This window comes from Micromesistius poutassou (genome assembly GCF_964030765.1).
Source record: "Micromesistius poutassou genome assembly, chromosome: 10".
Classification (NCBI taxonomy): domain Eukaryota; kingdom Metazoa; phylum Chordata; class Actinopteri; order Gadiformes; family Gadidae; genus Micromesistius; species Micromesistius poutassou.
The window spans coordinates 12983584-13002555 of record NC_140280.1 but is presented as its reverse complement, the minus strand read 5'-3'; the positions used below and the strand labels follow the sequence as shown (position 1 = coordinate 13002555).

The 18972-nt window shown below is 45.4% G+C and overlaps 1 protein-coding gene and 1 long non-coding RNA gene across 2 annotated transcripts in view; both read left to right on the top strand.

Moving 5' to 3' along the window:
- The window catches only part of atp2a3 (ATPase sarcoplasmic/endoplasmic reticulum Ca2+ transporting 3), a 37663-nt gene extending 29506 nt beyond the window's left edge, over window positions 1–8157 (top strand). Inside the window, exons 15-21 of the mRNA XM_084474645.1 lie at window positions 192–412; window positions 1378–1580; window positions 1888–1973; window positions 2475–2608; window positions 3396–3513; window positions 4286–4403; window positions 5143–8157. Of these exons, the coding sequence (XP_084330771.1) occupies window positions 192–412; window positions 1378–1580; window positions 1888–1973; window positions 2475–2608; window positions 3396–3513; window positions 4286–4403; window positions 5143–5183 (921 nt within the window). The 3' untranslated portion in view covers window positions 5184–8157. The remainder of the gene's footprint in view (window positions 1–191; window positions 413–1377; window positions 1581–1887; window positions 1974–2474; window positions 2609–3395; window positions 3514–4285; window positions 4404–5142) is intronic.
- Window positions 8158–12969: 4812 nt separating this feature from the next.
- On the top strand, window positions 12970–15596 carry LOC311354863. Its single transcript, XR_014637325.1, has 3 exons — window positions 12970–13208; window positions 14741–14935; window positions 15402–15596. It is a non-coding gene; the product is annotated as an uncharacterized lncRNA (long non-coding RNA).
- Window positions 15597–18972: the final 3376 nt, after the last annotated feature.

Sequence of the window (18972 nt, the reverse complement as noted above, 5' to 3'; positions counted from 1 at the left end):
ATATTTTGTGATTTGGCGCTGTCTGTTTAATCGATTTAAACAAATTAGGTTAAAGGCTTTCAGTTGATGCCTTAATGGCCCTACAAGCCAAGTGCGTTAACGTTTGGCAAAGCGTGGTGGAACCCAGTGATGACACAACGGTTCATGATGTCACCTTGTCCTATCCCCCCACCTTCCTCGGCCCCCGCCAGACGGGCGACGGCGTGAACGACGCGCCCGCCCTGAAGAAGGCGGAGATCGGCATCGCCATGGGTTCCGGCACGGCGGTGGCCAAGTCGGCCTCGGAGATGGTGCTGTCGGACGACAACTTCTCCACCATCGTGGCGGCGGTGGAGGAGGGGCGCGCCATCTACAACAACATGAAGCAGTTCATCAGATACCTCATCTCCTCCAACGTGGGAGAGGTCGTCTGGTGAGGGCAGCCCGTGCACTCGCGCACACACACACACACACACACACACACACACACACACACACACACACACACACACACACACACACACACACACACACACACACACACACACACACACACACACACACACACACACACACACACACACACACACACACACACACACCCGCGCTCTCACTCGACTCCAATTCAGTCTCTCACTCACCTCGTAGACTGGAGTCTAAGGCCCCGTCCCGTTTCTCTCCCCTTTACAGGAACACTTGCTTTGAGTGCCCTTAGCTGCAAGTCAGCTACCGAGCTGGCTAGCGTTCAAGGGTTGATTTTTAAGGGAAAATCAGCACTCCCCCTTGCTCCCTTAAGTATTGGGACACCTTACCCCTTCGCAGGAACGCGCAAGATCTAGGGTTAGGGCTCAAATCTAGGGGAAGGGGGAGAAATGGGACAGGGCCTAAGAGTGACTCCCTGACTCACTCACTGGACTCACTGATTCATTGGACTCACTCACTCACCGGACTCATTGGAGTCTTAATTACTGGACTCACTCACTCACTCACTGGACTCACTGACTCACTCACTGGACTCACTCACTCACTGGAGTCTTAATTACTGGACTCACTCACTCACTCACTGGACTCACTGACTCACTCACTGGACTCACTGACTCACTCACTGGACTCACTCACTCACTCACTGGACTCACTGACTCACTCACCGGACTCACTCACTCACTGGAGTCTTAATTACTGGACTCACTCACTCACTCACTGGACTCACTGACTCACTCACTGGACTCACTCACTCACTCACCGGACTCACTCACTAACTGGAGTCTTAATTACTGGACTCACTCACTCTCTGCTCTCAGATCCCCACTCACTGGTCTCAAAGCAGCGTCAGTGTGCTTGTTGTGCTCATGGTGTGTGTGTGTGTGTGTGTGTGTGTGTGTGTGTGTGTGTGTGCAGTATCTTCCTGACAGCCATCCTGGGTCTCCCTGAGGCCCTGATCCCAGTCCAGCTGCTGTGGGTCAACTTGGTGACGGACGGCCTTCCCGCCACCGCCCTGGGCTTCAACCCCCCCGACCTGGACATCATGGACAAGCCCCCCCGCAACCCCAAGGAGCCCCTGATCTCCGGCTGGCTCTTCTTCAGATACCTGGCCATCGGAGGTGCGCTTCTGATCGGCTTCCACGCTGTCGTTTTGATACGGTCATTGTAAACACACGTGGATCTGAAAGTGTTTGGCGAAGAACAAAACACACTTGACTATTAACGTAACGTATTTCTCCCTCCCTGAGTGTAAACCCCGAATCACGGACACATACTTTCTTTTTAATTCAAGCTCATTTTTCTCATTCTTGACTGTTAACCTTCTAAACAATGGACACACAGTCCACTATGCCCTGGTGGTAACTATGGGGCTGCCATGTTGGTTCCTGTGCGCTGAGAGAGGGCTTATGGGGGTTTCCCTTCCAGGGTACGTGGGTCTCGGCACCGTGGGCGCTGCCACCTGGTGGTACCTGTACGACGACACCGGTCCACAGGTGTCCTTCTATCAGCTGGTAAGATGCAGAGCGTCGAACGGACGCTGCTGCGCCATTCTGCATTAGCTTTCTATTTTTGAAACCGTTACATCTTTTGAAGTTTTTAATTGTTTTGCTGGAGGCTTTCTGGGTTCAATCCCTGACGATCGCAGCCCACCTGTAGACCTCCTTCAGCAAGACGCCTGCCTTATTTCTATCTACTTAGTGACTAAATGAAGACTAGTATGTTCAAGTTCTTTACCAAGTCAAATGCACACAACACACGTGCCCTAGCACTCATTGCTGCCAATGAAATCCAAGTGTTCCTCTCCTTGACCGTGCGGGTACTAAGAAGTAAATACAATAAAATAAATACACTGAAATAAATTAAGTAAAAATATAAAGACCTCGAAGAGACAAGTATTCTTAGATACAGGTCGGTTAATTTTAAATACAAAAGTAGAAGAACAGAAGCACATCTTCCCCTGCTTGCACTTGGCTCCCCTGCTGATTCCCATTGCTCTCCGTCTCCCTCCACAGAGGAACTTCATGCACTGCGGCGGGGACAACCCCATATTCGAGGGGGTGGACTGCGAGGTGTTTGAGTCCCGTTACCCCACCACCATGGCACTGTCCGTGTTGGTCACCATTGAGATGTTCAACGCACTGAACAGGTCAGTGGTCCGTCCCCCTGTCTGGGGGGACACTGGCTGGGACTTGCATGGAGGCCGTGGAGTGTGATCACTTTGAATGGAGAGCTGTGATTCATTTGTCACTTGGAGCTTATACGAGAGCTGATAACAAATTGAACATGGACCGCAAGAGAGCTGCTGATGATTTAACCATTTTTCTGGAGTGTGTCAGATGGTAATGGTGTTAAAATTGTTCATGAAAAGAGGACCTTCTCATCGACTCATCCCATAAAAGCTCTGCCTTCAATTATACTTAAAGGTCCCATGGCATGAAGCAGTGGAACCCGGAGAACCCGGGTTCCACTGTAAACACTAGTGCATGGTACCGTGGCCGCAAGCTGCTCAGGGCCACTCCCCCACCCTCCACCTTGACCCGCCTCTAAAAACGGCACGTTTGTGGAGAGCTCATTGTGGGACTGGCTCGTAGTGGCTGTAACTCTGCACCAAGGCTGAATTTCTTGAACGTCTTCAAGTACTGTATTAGGGGACCACTAACACCTATATTAAAGCGTCCATAAAATAGCATGCCATGGGACCTTTAAGATTCAAGGCCTCTTGTGGCCGGTGTTCTTCTGCCTAACCGACGGAAGACGACAACGTCAAATGGTTTGTTTACATCACAGACGGCTACCAATCCACTTTGATTCAATTGTCGGACTCGCTGAGATAAGTTGGTGCGTTCAAAACTTCCTGTAATGCGTTGTTGTTTTGTGTCTGCTTGCGTCCATCGCTGATGGGTTGAACCGCTCGGTCTGCATCTCATCCACAGCCTGTCTGAGAACCAGTCTCTGATCCGGATGCCTCCCTGGGTCAACTTCTGGCTGCTGGGAGCCATCGTCCTGTCCTTGTCCCTGCACTTCCTCATCCTCTACGTGGAGCCCCTGCCTGTGAGTACTGGGCCCTCCCACGGACACGTTTAGGGGTTCATGTTGTCCTTAGATCAACTTTATTTATCCATGTGGTGATTGGAAAATTATGTTTTCTTTTGTTTGAATTAACTGAACATTACCATAGCGAAATAATCAGAAAACAAAATTATGGGTCATTGCTATTTAGCCTTCTGGTCGGCACCCATTAATCGATCAACTGTTGTTAATTACTCGAAAAAGAAAAAAAAAAAAGGCTTCTGCCGGCACAAATTTTAATACAAATTTGAGCCCATCAGGCAGCAATAACAATTAATTGCAGTCTCTTGCGGCCCAGGCAGAAACCCATCCAAATTAGAGTAACTACAACATACTCATTTAATAACAGTGATAATTCATCTAGTGCATTTCTCATAAACACTTAATTAAAATTGAATTGGCGTGCTTTTCTATATCTTGAAACTCATGGGCAATATCATCATTGTTTTAAAAGTGCTGGTGGTTTAAAATTTGGTGAGGCAAAAAATAATTCTAATGAGCATATTTTGCATGATAGGTTTATAAAGAAAGAAGGGGCCCTAGTCCACAAAGGAAAGATTGCATGGGCCTCCATGTTTCCTCACTGTATTGGGGAGGGTGGAAATTCTGGAACACCTTCAACCTTCTAGAACCTTCAGAGTAAAAAAGAAAGAAAGAAAGATATGTACATTGTATTCCTATTTATTTGTGATTGGGCGATCATCAAGTCGAGGGCCTCTGATTGGCTGATAACTGAACCTGGTATGGTGTACAGTTGATCTTCCAGGTGACTCCTCTGCACTGGTCTCAGTGGGTCGTGGTCCTGAAGATTTCCATCCCGGTCATCCTATTGGACGAGGTGCTGAAATGCCTGTCCAGACACCATCAGGACGGTAGGCTCAGCCACACTGATCCAGCTGCCTTTCTGTTCTGGAAGCAAGGTTTTGGAGTGCTTAATTCCAAATAATTGAATACTATGCATTCAGTTTAAAGTGTTGTAAATCAGCAAGGCCTTGATCCGACTACGGTTGTCTTTGTTAAATCTTCTCTCTGCTTCTGCAATTGTTATGGATTTGTTTTTGCAATAACATTTTACAGAAATATAAAAAGGTATCATGATACCAGACATCAGAAGTAAGAGAGGTTATAACACCCAAAAAACATCTGGGGATTTCTAAAGGAAACTCGCCTCCTTAGTGAAACAAACTAGAGATTAAGAATTTCCGTCCATTTTTAACCCAGGACATGAACGTTTTGGTACGACAGTGTTCACAAACACAAGTTCTGCGTGTTACCGCCTCGATATTAAGGGCTGCCCTAAGACTTTTGATTGGCTCTAAAAGGCAGGTTTTTTTGTACATTTATAATTGTTTACTTCTGCACCCACTTTTTGTAACCTTAATCTCTAGTTGATCAAAGCTTTGCTTTGTACAATCCCCCAAATAATTCCAGTTCATTTAGCTCCTGCATTTCTCATGCAGCCTTTCATTCAAAAGGTTATTCATCATTCTAAATAGGTGATAACGATATTCCTAACCTTTCTCTCTTTTTTTGCTTTCCTTTGTTGTCCCATGGAAATCCTTGCTGTGCCGATATTAACCATCATGCCTCATGTTTCTCTTTGATTGACAGGTGACGATGCACACAAATATAGGAGACGGCAGACGTCTTAGAACACACACACACACACACACACACACACACACACACACACACACACACACACACACACACACACACACACACACACACACACACACACACACACACACACAGAGACATAGACACACACACACTGTTCCAGACAGAAGATGCATGATCAGTCCTCCCTCCACCCGTCCAACCACCACTAGAAGCGAGCGCCCGATGCCCATGAGGAGATGCATCGGGTGCACCTGCGGGAGCCAATGTGTGAATAAGTGAGCAGCATATTTGCAGTTGCCAGATAGAGAGAAGTACAGCACAATGCGGACCGAGTGAGATTCATGTGCTCATAAACAATCCTTTCTGCTTGTCTTTGTTGGATAGCACAGTAAAAGATATATATATATGGGTGCACAAGCCGGGCCTCAGACGTTAAAGGTCCCATGACATGCCACCAGGTGTGAGTGTGATTAGCCGTTACAAGCCGTTTTGAAAATCGGGCTCTTCTGACATCACAAGTGGGCGTGTCCACCTAGATGTGTGCTAGATGGATCAGTCTGCCAGCCTACCCAGTGGACCAGCAAACGTCTATCCGTCACACATCTAGGTGGACACGCCCACTTGTGATGTCAGAAGAGCCCGATTTTCAAAACGGCTTGTAACGGCTAATCACACTCACACCTGGTGGCATGTCATGGGACCTTTAAGGTTCATTTAGGGGGTGGGGGGGTTTGAGTTGAGTCAGGTGAAGGGTGTTCCTGGTGTCAGCACAGGGCCCTGAGAGGAGATGGACACGAGGACCTGGTATTCACACAAGCGGTGTACGCACGTTTCCATTGCAGCCCCTTTTGTTAAGGTGAGCCAAACCACAAGGCGTTACGCATTCACAACAAGACCCGTGGCTTTGCATGGGTAAGGCCTCGTCAAACTACACTACAGGCTTCCTCCTGTCCCGCTGGAACACGTGCTTCTTCACGTCATCACTTGCCCCTTTGTTGCTGTTCCCTCACTCTTTCAATGTCACGACGCTGGGCCCGGATTTGGGTGTAAAATTGTACGCATGAACACTCACTGACTCTCCCACACACGCACACACACTCAATCACTCACTCACTCACTCACCCCCCCCCCCCACCCCCCAGATCTTCTATTGAGGTCTTGGTGAAATGGGGCTTTAGCTCTTGGACGGTCGATGGCACAACATTGAACCGTTGAAAGGAGTCGAGGCAGGGCTTGGCTAGTTAGACGCTCGGTAGACTCGTCTGCACTTGTGTATTAATCATTTGCTCGCTTATCTTGAAAAGAAGGAACCTGACCCCATGGCAACAACGTCAATGCCTTATACAGCCCACCGCACTTCCACAAGAACTACGTGGTTAAAGATGAATGAATGTTTCTGCCCAACCCCTGCCATTACTTTCAATCATTCCGCCCCTCATTTTTCCACTTCAGACGTGATTTAGATCTTAAAGGTCCCAGCTGATGATCATCATGTACCGTAGGGGTCTTCTCTCCTGTTGCCCTGCTTGTTTGGCTTAGCGCCGCTACCTTTAGCGCGTTAGCTTCAAATGCTCTAGTAACGCCGGCTCACTTGGCTTCCGTTTTTATAACGCCTAATAATGTATATGACTGAATGAACCCAGGGGGTTTCGGATTGTATCTTAAGTTCTTAATTATTATTGTGTTTTCTATGTTTTTGTGGGCCCTTGTGCTCTGGTGCGCTGGGCTAGGCTAATTTAGTGGCTTGCAACGGGGAGAACACCACTCTTTAAGTCCCTCGCTAGCGTCCGGGCCACGGCGCCTGGTTCATGGCAGGCTGAGCTCCACGTCAACGTCATATCCGATTTTCAACAAGGCAGCAACAACTTCCAAGCTGTTTGACTTGAACCTGGTGTGGACTTTAATGTTACAATATCAATAACTGTTTTAAAAAAAAAAAAAACCTGCACAAAAAGCTGTAAAAAAAAAAAAAAGATAATAATGAAAAAGACAAAAAAAAGGCTGTCCGAGGTCGTTGGATTTCATTGGTTTGTTGCTACGTTTTTTTTTTAAGATGTTAACACCTCTGTCTGGACCAGCGGTGGCATGGGGGGTCCCTGGACCCTCTAGTCGGCTGCTCTCCGTCCCCTGGGTCCCCCGTGGCCGTTCAACATGCGGGCCTCTTCGGCTGCCAAGCACTATAGATCTGCATAGCCTTGTTATTTACTACTGAACCTCCGTTTCTGTACAGAAGCTGATAGCATGGAACCTTGTTACTGTAATTAATAACCTATACAGTATATATATATATTTAATTTTTTTTGACTTGCATTAATTAAAATCTACTTCTACTACCGATAATCAATGACAAAAAAAAAATGTTGTGAGAAAACCATTTTTATCTTTGAGCACATGATTTGTTATAGGGTTGTATTTTTTTTTTCTTTTTTTTTTTTTAGAATAGAACGGTTGGTTATTTGTTGTTCCTGTTTGGTTTTTACAGTTGCTGGGGTTTAGTGTCTTTTACTGTAGGGAAATGTGTCATGTTTAGGAATCGTGCTTGAGTTACGACGACGATGATGGTGATTATTATTGATCGATGATCCAGTGAAGCGTGATCTGGTGGGAGGATGTTTAAGAATTTGTGAATGCATTGTCTGGTTTACACTGATGAGCAAAACGGGACAATCACGGTTTAATGGCGTTTTACGAGCGTGCATTGAAGGGCTTGATGTGGCTGTTGGCTCTGGAGACCTCACAGTCGGTCGGCCATTTAACGAGGGACTGTGTTCCCTCAAGCATGGTACTCGTGGTCTTGTCTCCGGTAACTATAAAAATAAAAATGACCCACCATATTATTTTAGAAGGTTAGTTTGGCTTGGGTTGGTGTATGTTGACCACCCAGTCCCTCATCCTTTTGTCTAAAATATCAACTGTCTAGAGCCGGAATCCCACCTTAAAATTTAATTAAAAGGGTTCTCTGTATTGCCTTGTTAATATTAAATGTGGACACATAATTTTATAAACGACAAAGACATGAAAATAAAGATTATTTATCTTGTTATTTATACAGAGGTGTTCTTTGTTTGTGTTTTTATTTATTTTAATAGTTAAACTGTTTAAAAGCGGTCTACACAAATCATTGAAGACTATCTGCCAAAACGCTATATCTCAATATAAAGTGCAATAGCAACTAGACTGTTGACTGATGTAGGAGCTATTTTAGCATTAATATGGAAGTGAAACCAACAAATTTAGTCAAAACTCAAAAACATGACCTGCGCTTTCATAAGATATAATAATTGCGACGGTGTGACACATTCCCACCAGCAGAGGGAGGTGATCCACCAGTCGCTCAGTCACTGATCCTACAGTCCTTCACCTGAAACGCCAGGGGTATAAATGGCATAAATAAATTCGATTAAAAGTAGAGTGGTGTATGCAGACACTTTTTAAAGAAACTTTTGAGAGCGATGGAGGATGGTAATAACTCGAGGTGTCCAGCTAGTTAATTACTCAAACAATAAATCCCAATTCACAGGCCTACTTATCAACAAAACAGCGGGGAGCTTTGCACACTTCTACCTGCGGTGTGTGACCGCATGTATAGACGCATGCACACACGGACGGACACCATCCTTGCTTAATACTAACCGCACGGTTCTAATTGCGCCCACTGGAAAGGTTAACACAGATTACACAGGAGAGGAACGGCCCTCATCGTGATGATATGAGGTCTATGGGGCTCTAGACGACGACACGGCCGCCCTCACCAGATATAGAGAGCCTCGAATAGAGAGAAAACGGATCTCATTACAGCCTGAGTCGTTTTCCGCTCAAACCTCCAGAGACGCACAGGATGCGCTCACACGGGGTTATATAAGGATGGATAGCGAGACATCAGTCCTCCTACCCATTATCACCCTTTATTTGAATATTTAGTCATTCAGCTGATGCGTCCAAAGTGACTAAGACGACGGTGACTCGTTTTTAGATGTGTCACTACTACGGTACAGGTAGGGTTTGGCCATCCTGCTCAAGGATCCCTGCTGATATTAGGGTTCGAAACCAGAACTTCTCAGCAGGGAGTCAAACACCCACACCAGAACACTGGCCTGGCCCCGTAAGTGTAGCTCAGCTGTAGACGTCTTTGACGTTGAGATGCAGTACGGAAGTCCTCAGCTCGGACCGCAAAAGAAGCGCGATGGGAGGACTGGGGCCAGTCCACCACACTCTAGAAGAGCCGCCTAAAGGTCACGAGACGACTCCCTTGTGAACACATACATTTTTTTTATTCATTAATGTTATGTTAAGTATAGAGTGTTCGGGCTCACATGAAGTTGTTCCGAAACGGAACCACCTTGTCCAGAGCTGCCCTGGCAGCCATGACCCGTGGACGAGGTTGAGGTATTATGGTTTCCTTTTTTCTACGCAATTTTACTATTAATTTGACTATTAATCCAAGCATAACCAATAGATGGAAAACAGTTTTACGCAAAATTTAAATAAATGTGAATGTGAATAAGTCGTTTTCAAATGGCGCCAGATGGCCAGCAGAGGCCGCCCCATGTACCACCTCTCTGATCTGATGCCAACAGACTTCATCGGGTCGGTGGTGAAACAAAAATGCATGGCAAACCCTCACACGATGCGACCTAATTAGAAAGCGGTCTAACGTTGTATATTAGTCAAGTAACTACGTTACATTTGCTGCAACACATTTAGACTGTGCTATATAAATGTATCAATCTAAACCAGCAACATGACGGACTTTAAGACCCGTGACGATGACCTTCCATAGCGAAAGTTGCATTCTCCTTTACTGTGAGAAATGCATTTTTTTTTTTCATACACGACCGTCCCTTATACAGTACGGTCGTTATCCAGTGCCTCGGATGAATCTGTAGGCTATATCCAGCCGCCGGGTGTCCTCGCAGTGCCTTCATGAGCCGATAGTCTAGGCAAGTAGTGCATACGGTCCAAGCTTTCCGGAAGAGAGGGTGTGAATTATGGGACAATTTTCAGGTCGGCGGCAGAGCTTACAATACACCGGTGTTGTACATCGTGGGGATGCGTGTACGTGATGCGGCTGTAGTGCTTTCACTGCTTGTCGGGGGCTACTGTTCTGTCCGGGCTCGTCTGCTTACGGTAGTCATTTAGAGTGTCAGCTCTGTATGTTTACGAGCAGTGAACCTGGATTTCCCCGAATTGCATCCCAGCGGCACAACGGCAGTGAACCACTTGATTGGTAAGTGAAACTTTAGAACCGTCTACCTTTACATCTGTGCACGGGCTCTGGTCGGACATGTGCAGCCTAACCTTTGTTGTGGTCAAATGCAATTTGGAGACTTTCGCAGTGCAGCAGAGAGAGCGAGCGCGTGTGTGTGCGTGTGTGTAATATAGGCTGGTTAATGTGTGTGTGTGTGTGTGTGTGTGTGTGTGTGTGTGTGTGTGTGTGTGTGTGTGTGTGTGTGTGTGTGTGGAGCGAGAGTGAGTCTGTGTGTGTGTGTGTGTGTGTGTGTGTGTGTGTGTGTGTGTGTGTGTGTGTGTGTGTGGAGCGAGAGTGAGTGTGTGTGTGTGTGTGTGTGTGTGTGTGTGTGTGTGTGTGTGTGTAGCGAGAGTGAGTCTGTGTGTGTGTGTGTGTGTGTGTGTGTGTAGAGAGTGAGTCTGTGTGTGTGTGTGTGTGTGGAGCGAGAGTGAGTCTGTGTGTGTGTGTGTGTGTGTGTGTGTGTGTGTGTGTGTGTGTGTGTGTGTGTGTGTGTGTGTGTGCAGAGAGAGAGAGAGAGAGAGAGTGTGCACACCGAGAGTGAGTCTTTGTGTGTATGTGTGTGTGCGTGCGTGTGTGTGTCTGCTCACATGGCCTATCCCTACAATCAGTGTTTATATCTCTATGCCTTCATAGTGCGAAATCTGATTTACTAGTGTCTATTATCTACGACGATCTTGGTACCCAGCCACGGTAAACAGACTCAACCGCTTTTAGTTTATCCCATGTCGTGTTTGCCTGTTCTGTCTACATAGTTGCTATACACCTGTCATTATAGGCACACGTGGTCTTGAAACTGTTTAGTGCATGGGAAGTAAAAGAAGCACAGAATGAGGAAGTTGCAAAAATACTGCATTAGATGTGGAGGTTGACCAACGGGTCAAAACTGGCCACAAGCATTGTTCAATTTGCATGTTGGTTCATAGGTAGGACATCACAATAATCAGTAACCTCCAAATGTGGGGACACTAATTATTAATTTCAGCAGCTACTTAATTGGGAGGTTGAGGTGGTCAACCTAAAAGTTGACATTGGGGTATTCCTACAAACCTATTAAGAATAGTTATAACACACACACACACACACACACACACACACACACACACACACACACACACACACACACACACACACACACACAGCTATCCGGATTTCCAGATATGGACAGCCGTTGAAGGCCATGTCTATTCTTAAGTCCAGGGCTGTTTGTAGAGAGTCTCCATATAATGAATCTGACGGCCTTGCAGGGTTCCTCTGTGCCTTCTCTTAGCTGCTGAGGTGCAGCTCACCGTCGGCTGATCTCACACAAAGGTGAGACACAAAGGCAGTCGTCCCACACTCTCTTCTCCTCAGCCTTGCTAAATTTAATAAAGATATATGTGTTTAAAATGGCACGGGTAACCCCCTAACCCTTGCAACGTTAATGCCATGCGCTATACCAAATTAAAGCTAATGTGTTTTGTTTTCTGTTCTTAAATAGCCTTGAGACTTATGTATTGGAATGCTTTATGTCAAAACAAGTTCTGTATTTGTGTTGTCTTGCGTGAGCAACACCATGACTTTTCCTTCTCCTGCCAACTTCCCCTTGGCTGGCTGAGGGCCGTGGAGTCGCAGCCCTCCCATGCTTCTTACTTACCGCCTTTCTTATGACGCAGATAACATCAGAATAAGTATCTACCTTCTGGCTCCAATGGGAAATACAAAATAAAGCTGTGTGTGTGTGTGTGTGTGTGTGTGTGTGTGTGTGTGTGTGTGTGTGTGTGTGTGTGTGTGTGTGTGTGTGTGTGTGTGTGTGTGTGTGTGTGTGTGTGTGTGTGTGTGTGTGTGGGGGGGGGGGGGGGGGCGCTACATGAGAAGCAGTAAGAAAGCAATTATAATATGCTTGTTATTATGTGCATCTGTGTGTCAGATCTGTAGTTAGATAAGATGGATTCTTTGCGAGGAACTGAACTGTGTGAGTCTGTATCCGTGTAGTCTGTCTGTGTATGTGTGTGTGTGTGTGTGTGTGTCCGTCTGTCAGTCAGCCATTGACTGACAGATTGGGACGTTGCAGGGTGGGTGTGTTCCGTACGGCACTGCTTTGTCTTCGTTTTAATATATGCGTGATTCAATAGTTATTAGTGGAAACATCACAATGGATGAAGGGGGTCTGTGATACAGAGAGGAGAGACTCAATGCCTCATCGCGGGAGACTGATGCACACAGTCGGGCCGGCAATACATCTGGATACTATTCTGAATGAGGCAATGTCATGTCCTGACATGAGACCAGACATGCAATGCCTTGTGGTTCTCAGTGTATACTCAACTCTGATGGCTGCATGAAATATACATCCTAATCAGTGAATTCATTCTAAAACAGTTCTACCTGCTGGATCATCATAGCCACATCACTGATGGATTTTGACCTGAACTGCCTTTGGTGTAAACATCCAAACACAAGGTATTTGTTTGTTGAAGGAGCCCCATGGAAGGTCCAACGTCCAACACCGTCTCTCTGCAGAGACTCTTCAGCCTCTCTCCAAGCGGAGCCCTTTTGAAGCAGAGCAGACTGAGGGCCGTCTGGTGAATTCTGACACCCGTCCTCCTTGAATCCGTGCCAAAGAAGCACTTTAATGGATGCTTTTTCACAGCCTTTCATGTTGCCCCAATACGAGGCAATGTTGCATCTGTCACGGGTCGTTCCGGGGGGGTGGATGGTATCGTATCTGCCACCATCGCTTCCATGATGGCACCCATGGGACTGGCTGCCTGGAGACACTTGTACTGTATTGGGCAGGCCAGCCGGCAAGCAGCAGAGCAGGGCTGAGGTGAGACGTAAGGATCAGCCACCCGGGGACACCTAAGAATGACTCCCCCAGCCCTCATTTCGCATCGTAGCGAGATGTAGGGGGGAGGTGGAGGCAAGGTGCAAAGGATGCTGTCCTGTCCTCATGTATGTCTCTGTGTAAATCCGCTCAGCTTTAGAAACGGAGAGAGATGAGAGATGTGTTTCTTCCAATGGCTGCACACGGCAGCTTTTGTTCCATGTCCTTTTCAAGCTAGGGTACAGAACATGTTGTGTTTACTGTGCTGCACAGGTGGTGCCTACCTCAGCCAGAACTTGTTTGTGTTATCTCTGGACTGAAGGATTTGATGTGGGCTCAGCAGGCTATATAGGGGCCTGTAGTACCGTTTTGTTTAGGTGATACTAAGGTACATGGTAAGTGTTTAGATCGTGTTACTGTTTAGATGAAGGGTTTGCCCTTTATTTCCTGCCAAAAAATGAATTACTGAAGCCCTTTGAAAATCATTTAAATATTTAACGTTGTTGAATACTGTTGATTTTCTTTTTGTATCGGTGACAATTTTATCTGTCACCAGTGCCCACTAATTTGTAGCACAACTTCCTACACAGTGTCTCACTTTGTTTGAAAAGCGTCAATTTATATATATATGTATGTATGTATGTATGTATGTATGTATGTATGTATGTATGTATGTATGTATGTATATACATACATATATATTTATTTATGTATGTATATATATATATATGTATGTCCGCCTTCATTTTGGATGCATAGGAGCCTTGAAATGGTACTTATTATGTTGTTAGTAATGTTTTCTTGGTCTTTGTTTAGTAATTAATCATGAAAGCAACTTTCTTAAGTTTACTCTCACTATGGCGAGTATTGCCAACAAGAATTGCCCTTTAGCTGTGATGACAATATGATACAATGGTAATCAAACCATTATAATCAGGCAAACAAATCCTCTTCGGCTACTTTTGTAAAATCAAACCGAAGCCTCATACGACTGAGATATTACAGCCATAATATGATGCAGGAGATACAGCCATGTTTCCATAATTCCTGCCTCATTTGAAACCCACATTAATTCTGCTTGGTTGTGAGTGTGACATCATATGTGTGTGACCCTCACTATGCTTTCATGCATGATGACCAATGGGAGCTGAACAGCCTCTAGCATGCGATGTGCTTGGGTCGGACCTTTTATGCGGATGTTACATTAGTGTGGTGTCATCACGCAGTAGCACAGTCAGACAGGCATGCAACGTTTCTTGTTATTACAAGTGCCATAAAGGGCAGTCAGGTCAGGGGTGACTGGTGCTTTTATATAGAGTTGTGCAGCTCTGGAATCCCACACTGCACAGTCACTGCACTACATGATTAGAGATTAGCTTAGTATTTTGACATCTGCTATCATTGCAGTGAATGTCAACTGTGAGGTTCACATTCATGTTCCTCAATTTGTTTTTGATGAAATCATCTACAGAATGCCGGGCCACGTTATTTTACATTTCCTTTCTCTTCTTATTGTTTTGAATGATTGTTTTTAGTTGACATAGCGAAAGCTCCCTCTCAGTCGTGATCCTGGAGAAGGACCTTTGAACGCAGCATCCATCACGACCCAAATGAAAGGAAACCGGCCGCAACCCAAAGGGAAGGGAAGGACTGAAGCGATGTCAGGACCTAAATGGGCCCTGAGTGCATAACCGGAGAGACGGCTCTTCATTAGTCTTCATTAAATCCCGGTAAAAAAAACCCATCTGCTCAGCAGCCTTTCTACACAGCAGGACCACCAAAATAACTCTGGGGATTTTCAGATCTTTTGGGTTCAGCCCAGCAGTAGTCATACCTTCTCCCCTACTCTACTTCCAACTAGGACTGGGCAATAAAACAATAAATTATCATATAGACTTTTGATCAATATCAATATAAAACATATTCAATATATATCGATAAGAGACTGGACCACCAAATCTAGCAGCTGGGTTTGTTACACAAACACCATACTTATTTACAATATTTGAGAGTGTTTTTCATTGTTGCATCGGCATTGGAGTATTTATCAATGCAGAACAGTGGAAGGTCATATTAAGTGTTAAACAAGTATTTAAATCCAGCATGGTAATTCCTAGTCTTTTTAGGTCATTAAAATGATCAATAGTTATTGCTATCGATCAATATGATCAAGTTATATCGTGATATGTCTTTCAGCCACATCGCCCAGGCCTTCCAACCCTTCCCCAAGCGAGCTCCAGTCCCCCACGGCCTGCCCAGGAGCCTGAGAGCCGCTGTCGTGGCTAGAAAACATCCTCTGTTGACACACGTGAGCGTGTGGGTAACCTTTGAGTAGGTCGACTCAAGGAAGCACTCAAGGAGGCCAACAAGGGTGCAATTCAGTTGTTGGTTTAACAACGCAGACCACTTCCCAGGATAGTGGCGGTTTCTATTCACTTATCTAAATGGGTTGTTTTCTTTGCTCTGTTTTGTTATTTATTATTTTCAAGGCTTTCTCTTTAGCCATAATCAGAAATAGGCCATTATCTTTGCTGTTTACTTGCAGACTATTTGCTTGATTTGGGATTTTGGCAAAGTAAAGCATTCATGCCTTCCAAGGACATGTGCGTTTGCTTTACTTAAATCAAACAAGGACTTCATTTGTAATAAACAGCTTTTTTTAAATTGGGATAATCGTGTTGATTACCTCTCCACGGCTGTGTGTGTGTGTGTGTGTGTGTGTGTGTGTGTGTGTGTGTGTGTGTGTGTGTGTGTGTGTGTGTGTGTGTGTGTGTGTGTGTGTGTGTGTGTGTGTGTGTGTGTGTGTGTGAGAGAAACTATGAATATTTGATGTCGGCGCATGATGAGTTCCGCCATTTCAGTGTTCTTTGTATTACTGCGGCTCTCAAGGTTTTGTGTGTCGGCGTCGGTTGTGATGTGGGCATCCGCTCCTCGCTCCACCGACCTGTCCCTGTGGAGCAGATATCCCGAGAATCCGTCCCACAGTGTCCCAAAGCTACTCCCCTTCTGTGGGAGTTATGGAAAACATGTAGGCCTATTAACACGATAAGAATGAGGACATTTAAAGAGACATGCTTTGTATGACAATATGATAACACATCACCAGCAGTCCAACTGAGAATTATTATTTGCATTAAAGCATAGTTTAACTGAATGTTATCAGCTGAAAACCAGTCCTACTGGTCTCTCTGCCGTTTCATCATTGCAACGAGTCCATATCTTTTCCTTCAGTTCCCACCTCCGGCTGATGAAGGATAATTGAAATAATGCCCTGCCCCTCACTGCCCGGAGTACTTATTGAATTTGATCAAGCTTCTCCTCCTCAGGGCAGAGAAATCGAGCCATTTGACCAAATGTGTTTCAGACGTTCCTTTGATGCACTGAGGAATTATTTATACTATTTCAGGGCAAACTGCCAAACTCTGGATTAACCTTAAAAAAAAACATGAAAGAAAATAATGTTTTTTTTCTCCACTGCTCATTCAATTTGCTTTCCAGCGTCCTATGCCGAAAAGAAGAAAATATAATTAATTGTATTATAATTAATTCTATAATAACATTACTTAAATCCTCTCTATATGATGCTAGAGGTTCAGACCAAATTCCCCATACACACATATATATATATTATTTGTCGAGGAATATTCTGTCATATTACAGAAGATTTTCTCGGAATGCTGCTTTTCTTTAAGGAACTGATCATAGAAATCATTTTGACTGGAAAGTCATACTTAATCTCAACCAAAACCCTTAGGCATTCATCAAGCACTTCTTCCTAAGAACTTGATTGGCAGGTACAAGTAAAACTAATACACACAGACACACACACAGTCACAGACACCCACCAATCTCTCCTCGCAACTCCACCAAATTCGACAACAGCACATGGCTGTCCTGGTGGTCTCCACTGCCCAGCGCTTGGGCTGGTAATGAAGACAGGGCCCGGGTCTGGCCAGCCCTGAGCAGATTGGGAGGCCCCTGTCAATAGCCAAGTTTCAATCTTGTGAACCAAAGTTCCAGAAAATAAGTTCAAGCCACCAGAAATTCTACGATAACCCAAGCAACCAGTCAGTCTTCATTCTTATTAAAGTGATGGAAAAAGCACCAAGATGGCGGCTTGGAATGTGCGTGTCGTCTTGTTCAACCCTCCTATTGACATGGCTGAACATAAGGAATCTCAACCACTGTCCTAATGTAAGGGCAGCTACATTGGCTTGTGTTGGAATTGAATCTGAAATAACTCTGACATTCACAAAGAAGGGGTTCTGTTCTGCATTGCCCGAACATTGACCCATTTGTTTCAAAGGATCTTCCTAAAAGCTTTTCCACTGGAAGTCCTGGATTAAAACTCCATTGTCGTCTTGGTTTTCATATAAAATATATATACACACACTCCACGCCGGGTGACATCCAATGGCAGCCCTTGTAGATTAAGACCCAGCAGACTGAGCGTGCATTGGGGTGAGCCTGAGCAGATGGTGTGTTGTTTACAGTATATCTGGTTAGCGGGGACTTGTCAGGAGTTGCTCATGGCGTGTCTGGGACTGGCGGTTTGAGATGTTGGAGCTGGGCGGTCGCCACCGCCGCTGCAGCTGCCACTGCCGCCATGGCACGGAAACCACATGTCACACAGCGTTCTGTCATTGGTCGTAATTGCTGTCAATGTCAAATGGTTTGTGGAAAAGCGTATGGAAGTCCCTACTGGATGCTATGTTATCATCGACAAAATTGTAGTTGTGAAGTTGTTTTTAAGGAATCCAATTTTATGAATAGATAACGTAATTGTTTTAAAACCCTAATGGGTTAAACTGGCCTTGGTCCAGGGGATGGAGCTCTACAATTTGAGAGGCCAGAGAACAACTTGAGGAGGGTGACAGTGCTGATGCTTGACTCATGTAAAAGAGGTGGATATCGGCACGGCTGGATTTAATGAATCTATTTACCAATCCTACGGCCTTCTCCCTACGAAACACCCAGCAATCAGACCGAGCCTGGAAGAGACGGATGACGAAACACCTGAGAAAAGGTGTCACGGTGCCTGCTGTTGTGGGTGTTACACGCATGAATGCCTTCGCTTTTAGCCAGAAACCTTTCACCGCTACTAAGGTATTTCAATTGCAACTGCAGAGACAAAAGCAGAGAGAGACCGGCCGCTCTCTGCTTCGCTCTGGCGCCGTCTACACTTCAGAGAGAGTGCGAGATACATACAGACGGAGAGAAAGAGGGAAATAAAATTGAATTAAACATTGAAAGAAATACGGATAGAGTGACAGAGATACAGAGAGAGAGAGAGATGAATAGATGGAGGGACGGAGAGAGTACTGTAGATAGACTGTGATAAATACAGAGGGAGACAGATATTGAGAGAAATACCGAGAGAGGGAGAGTAAAACACACATAGAGAGACATTTAGAGAGACAGACGAGAGAGACAGCAAGAGAAATACAGAGAGAGAGAGATAACAAGCGGTAGGGTAGAGGCTGGTAGAGAGAGGGGTGGAGAGGTGGAGGTAGAAGGAGGTAGAGAGAGCGAGAGAGGAATACAGATAGAGATAAATGACAGTGAGACAAAGGGACAGGCAGCCCAGTGCAGCCTCTGCTTTACCAATTAATTTAAGAAGAGGTGGATGATGGCTAAAGAGAGACTCTTGAATTGACACATCGCCACAATGGGTGCTCTTGAAATATGTGTGGTAGTTGTTTTTCCACAGCTGTATGTTAATAGGCAGTGGGGGTGAGTGCTGTCGCTTGGATTTGGTCCAGCCGCC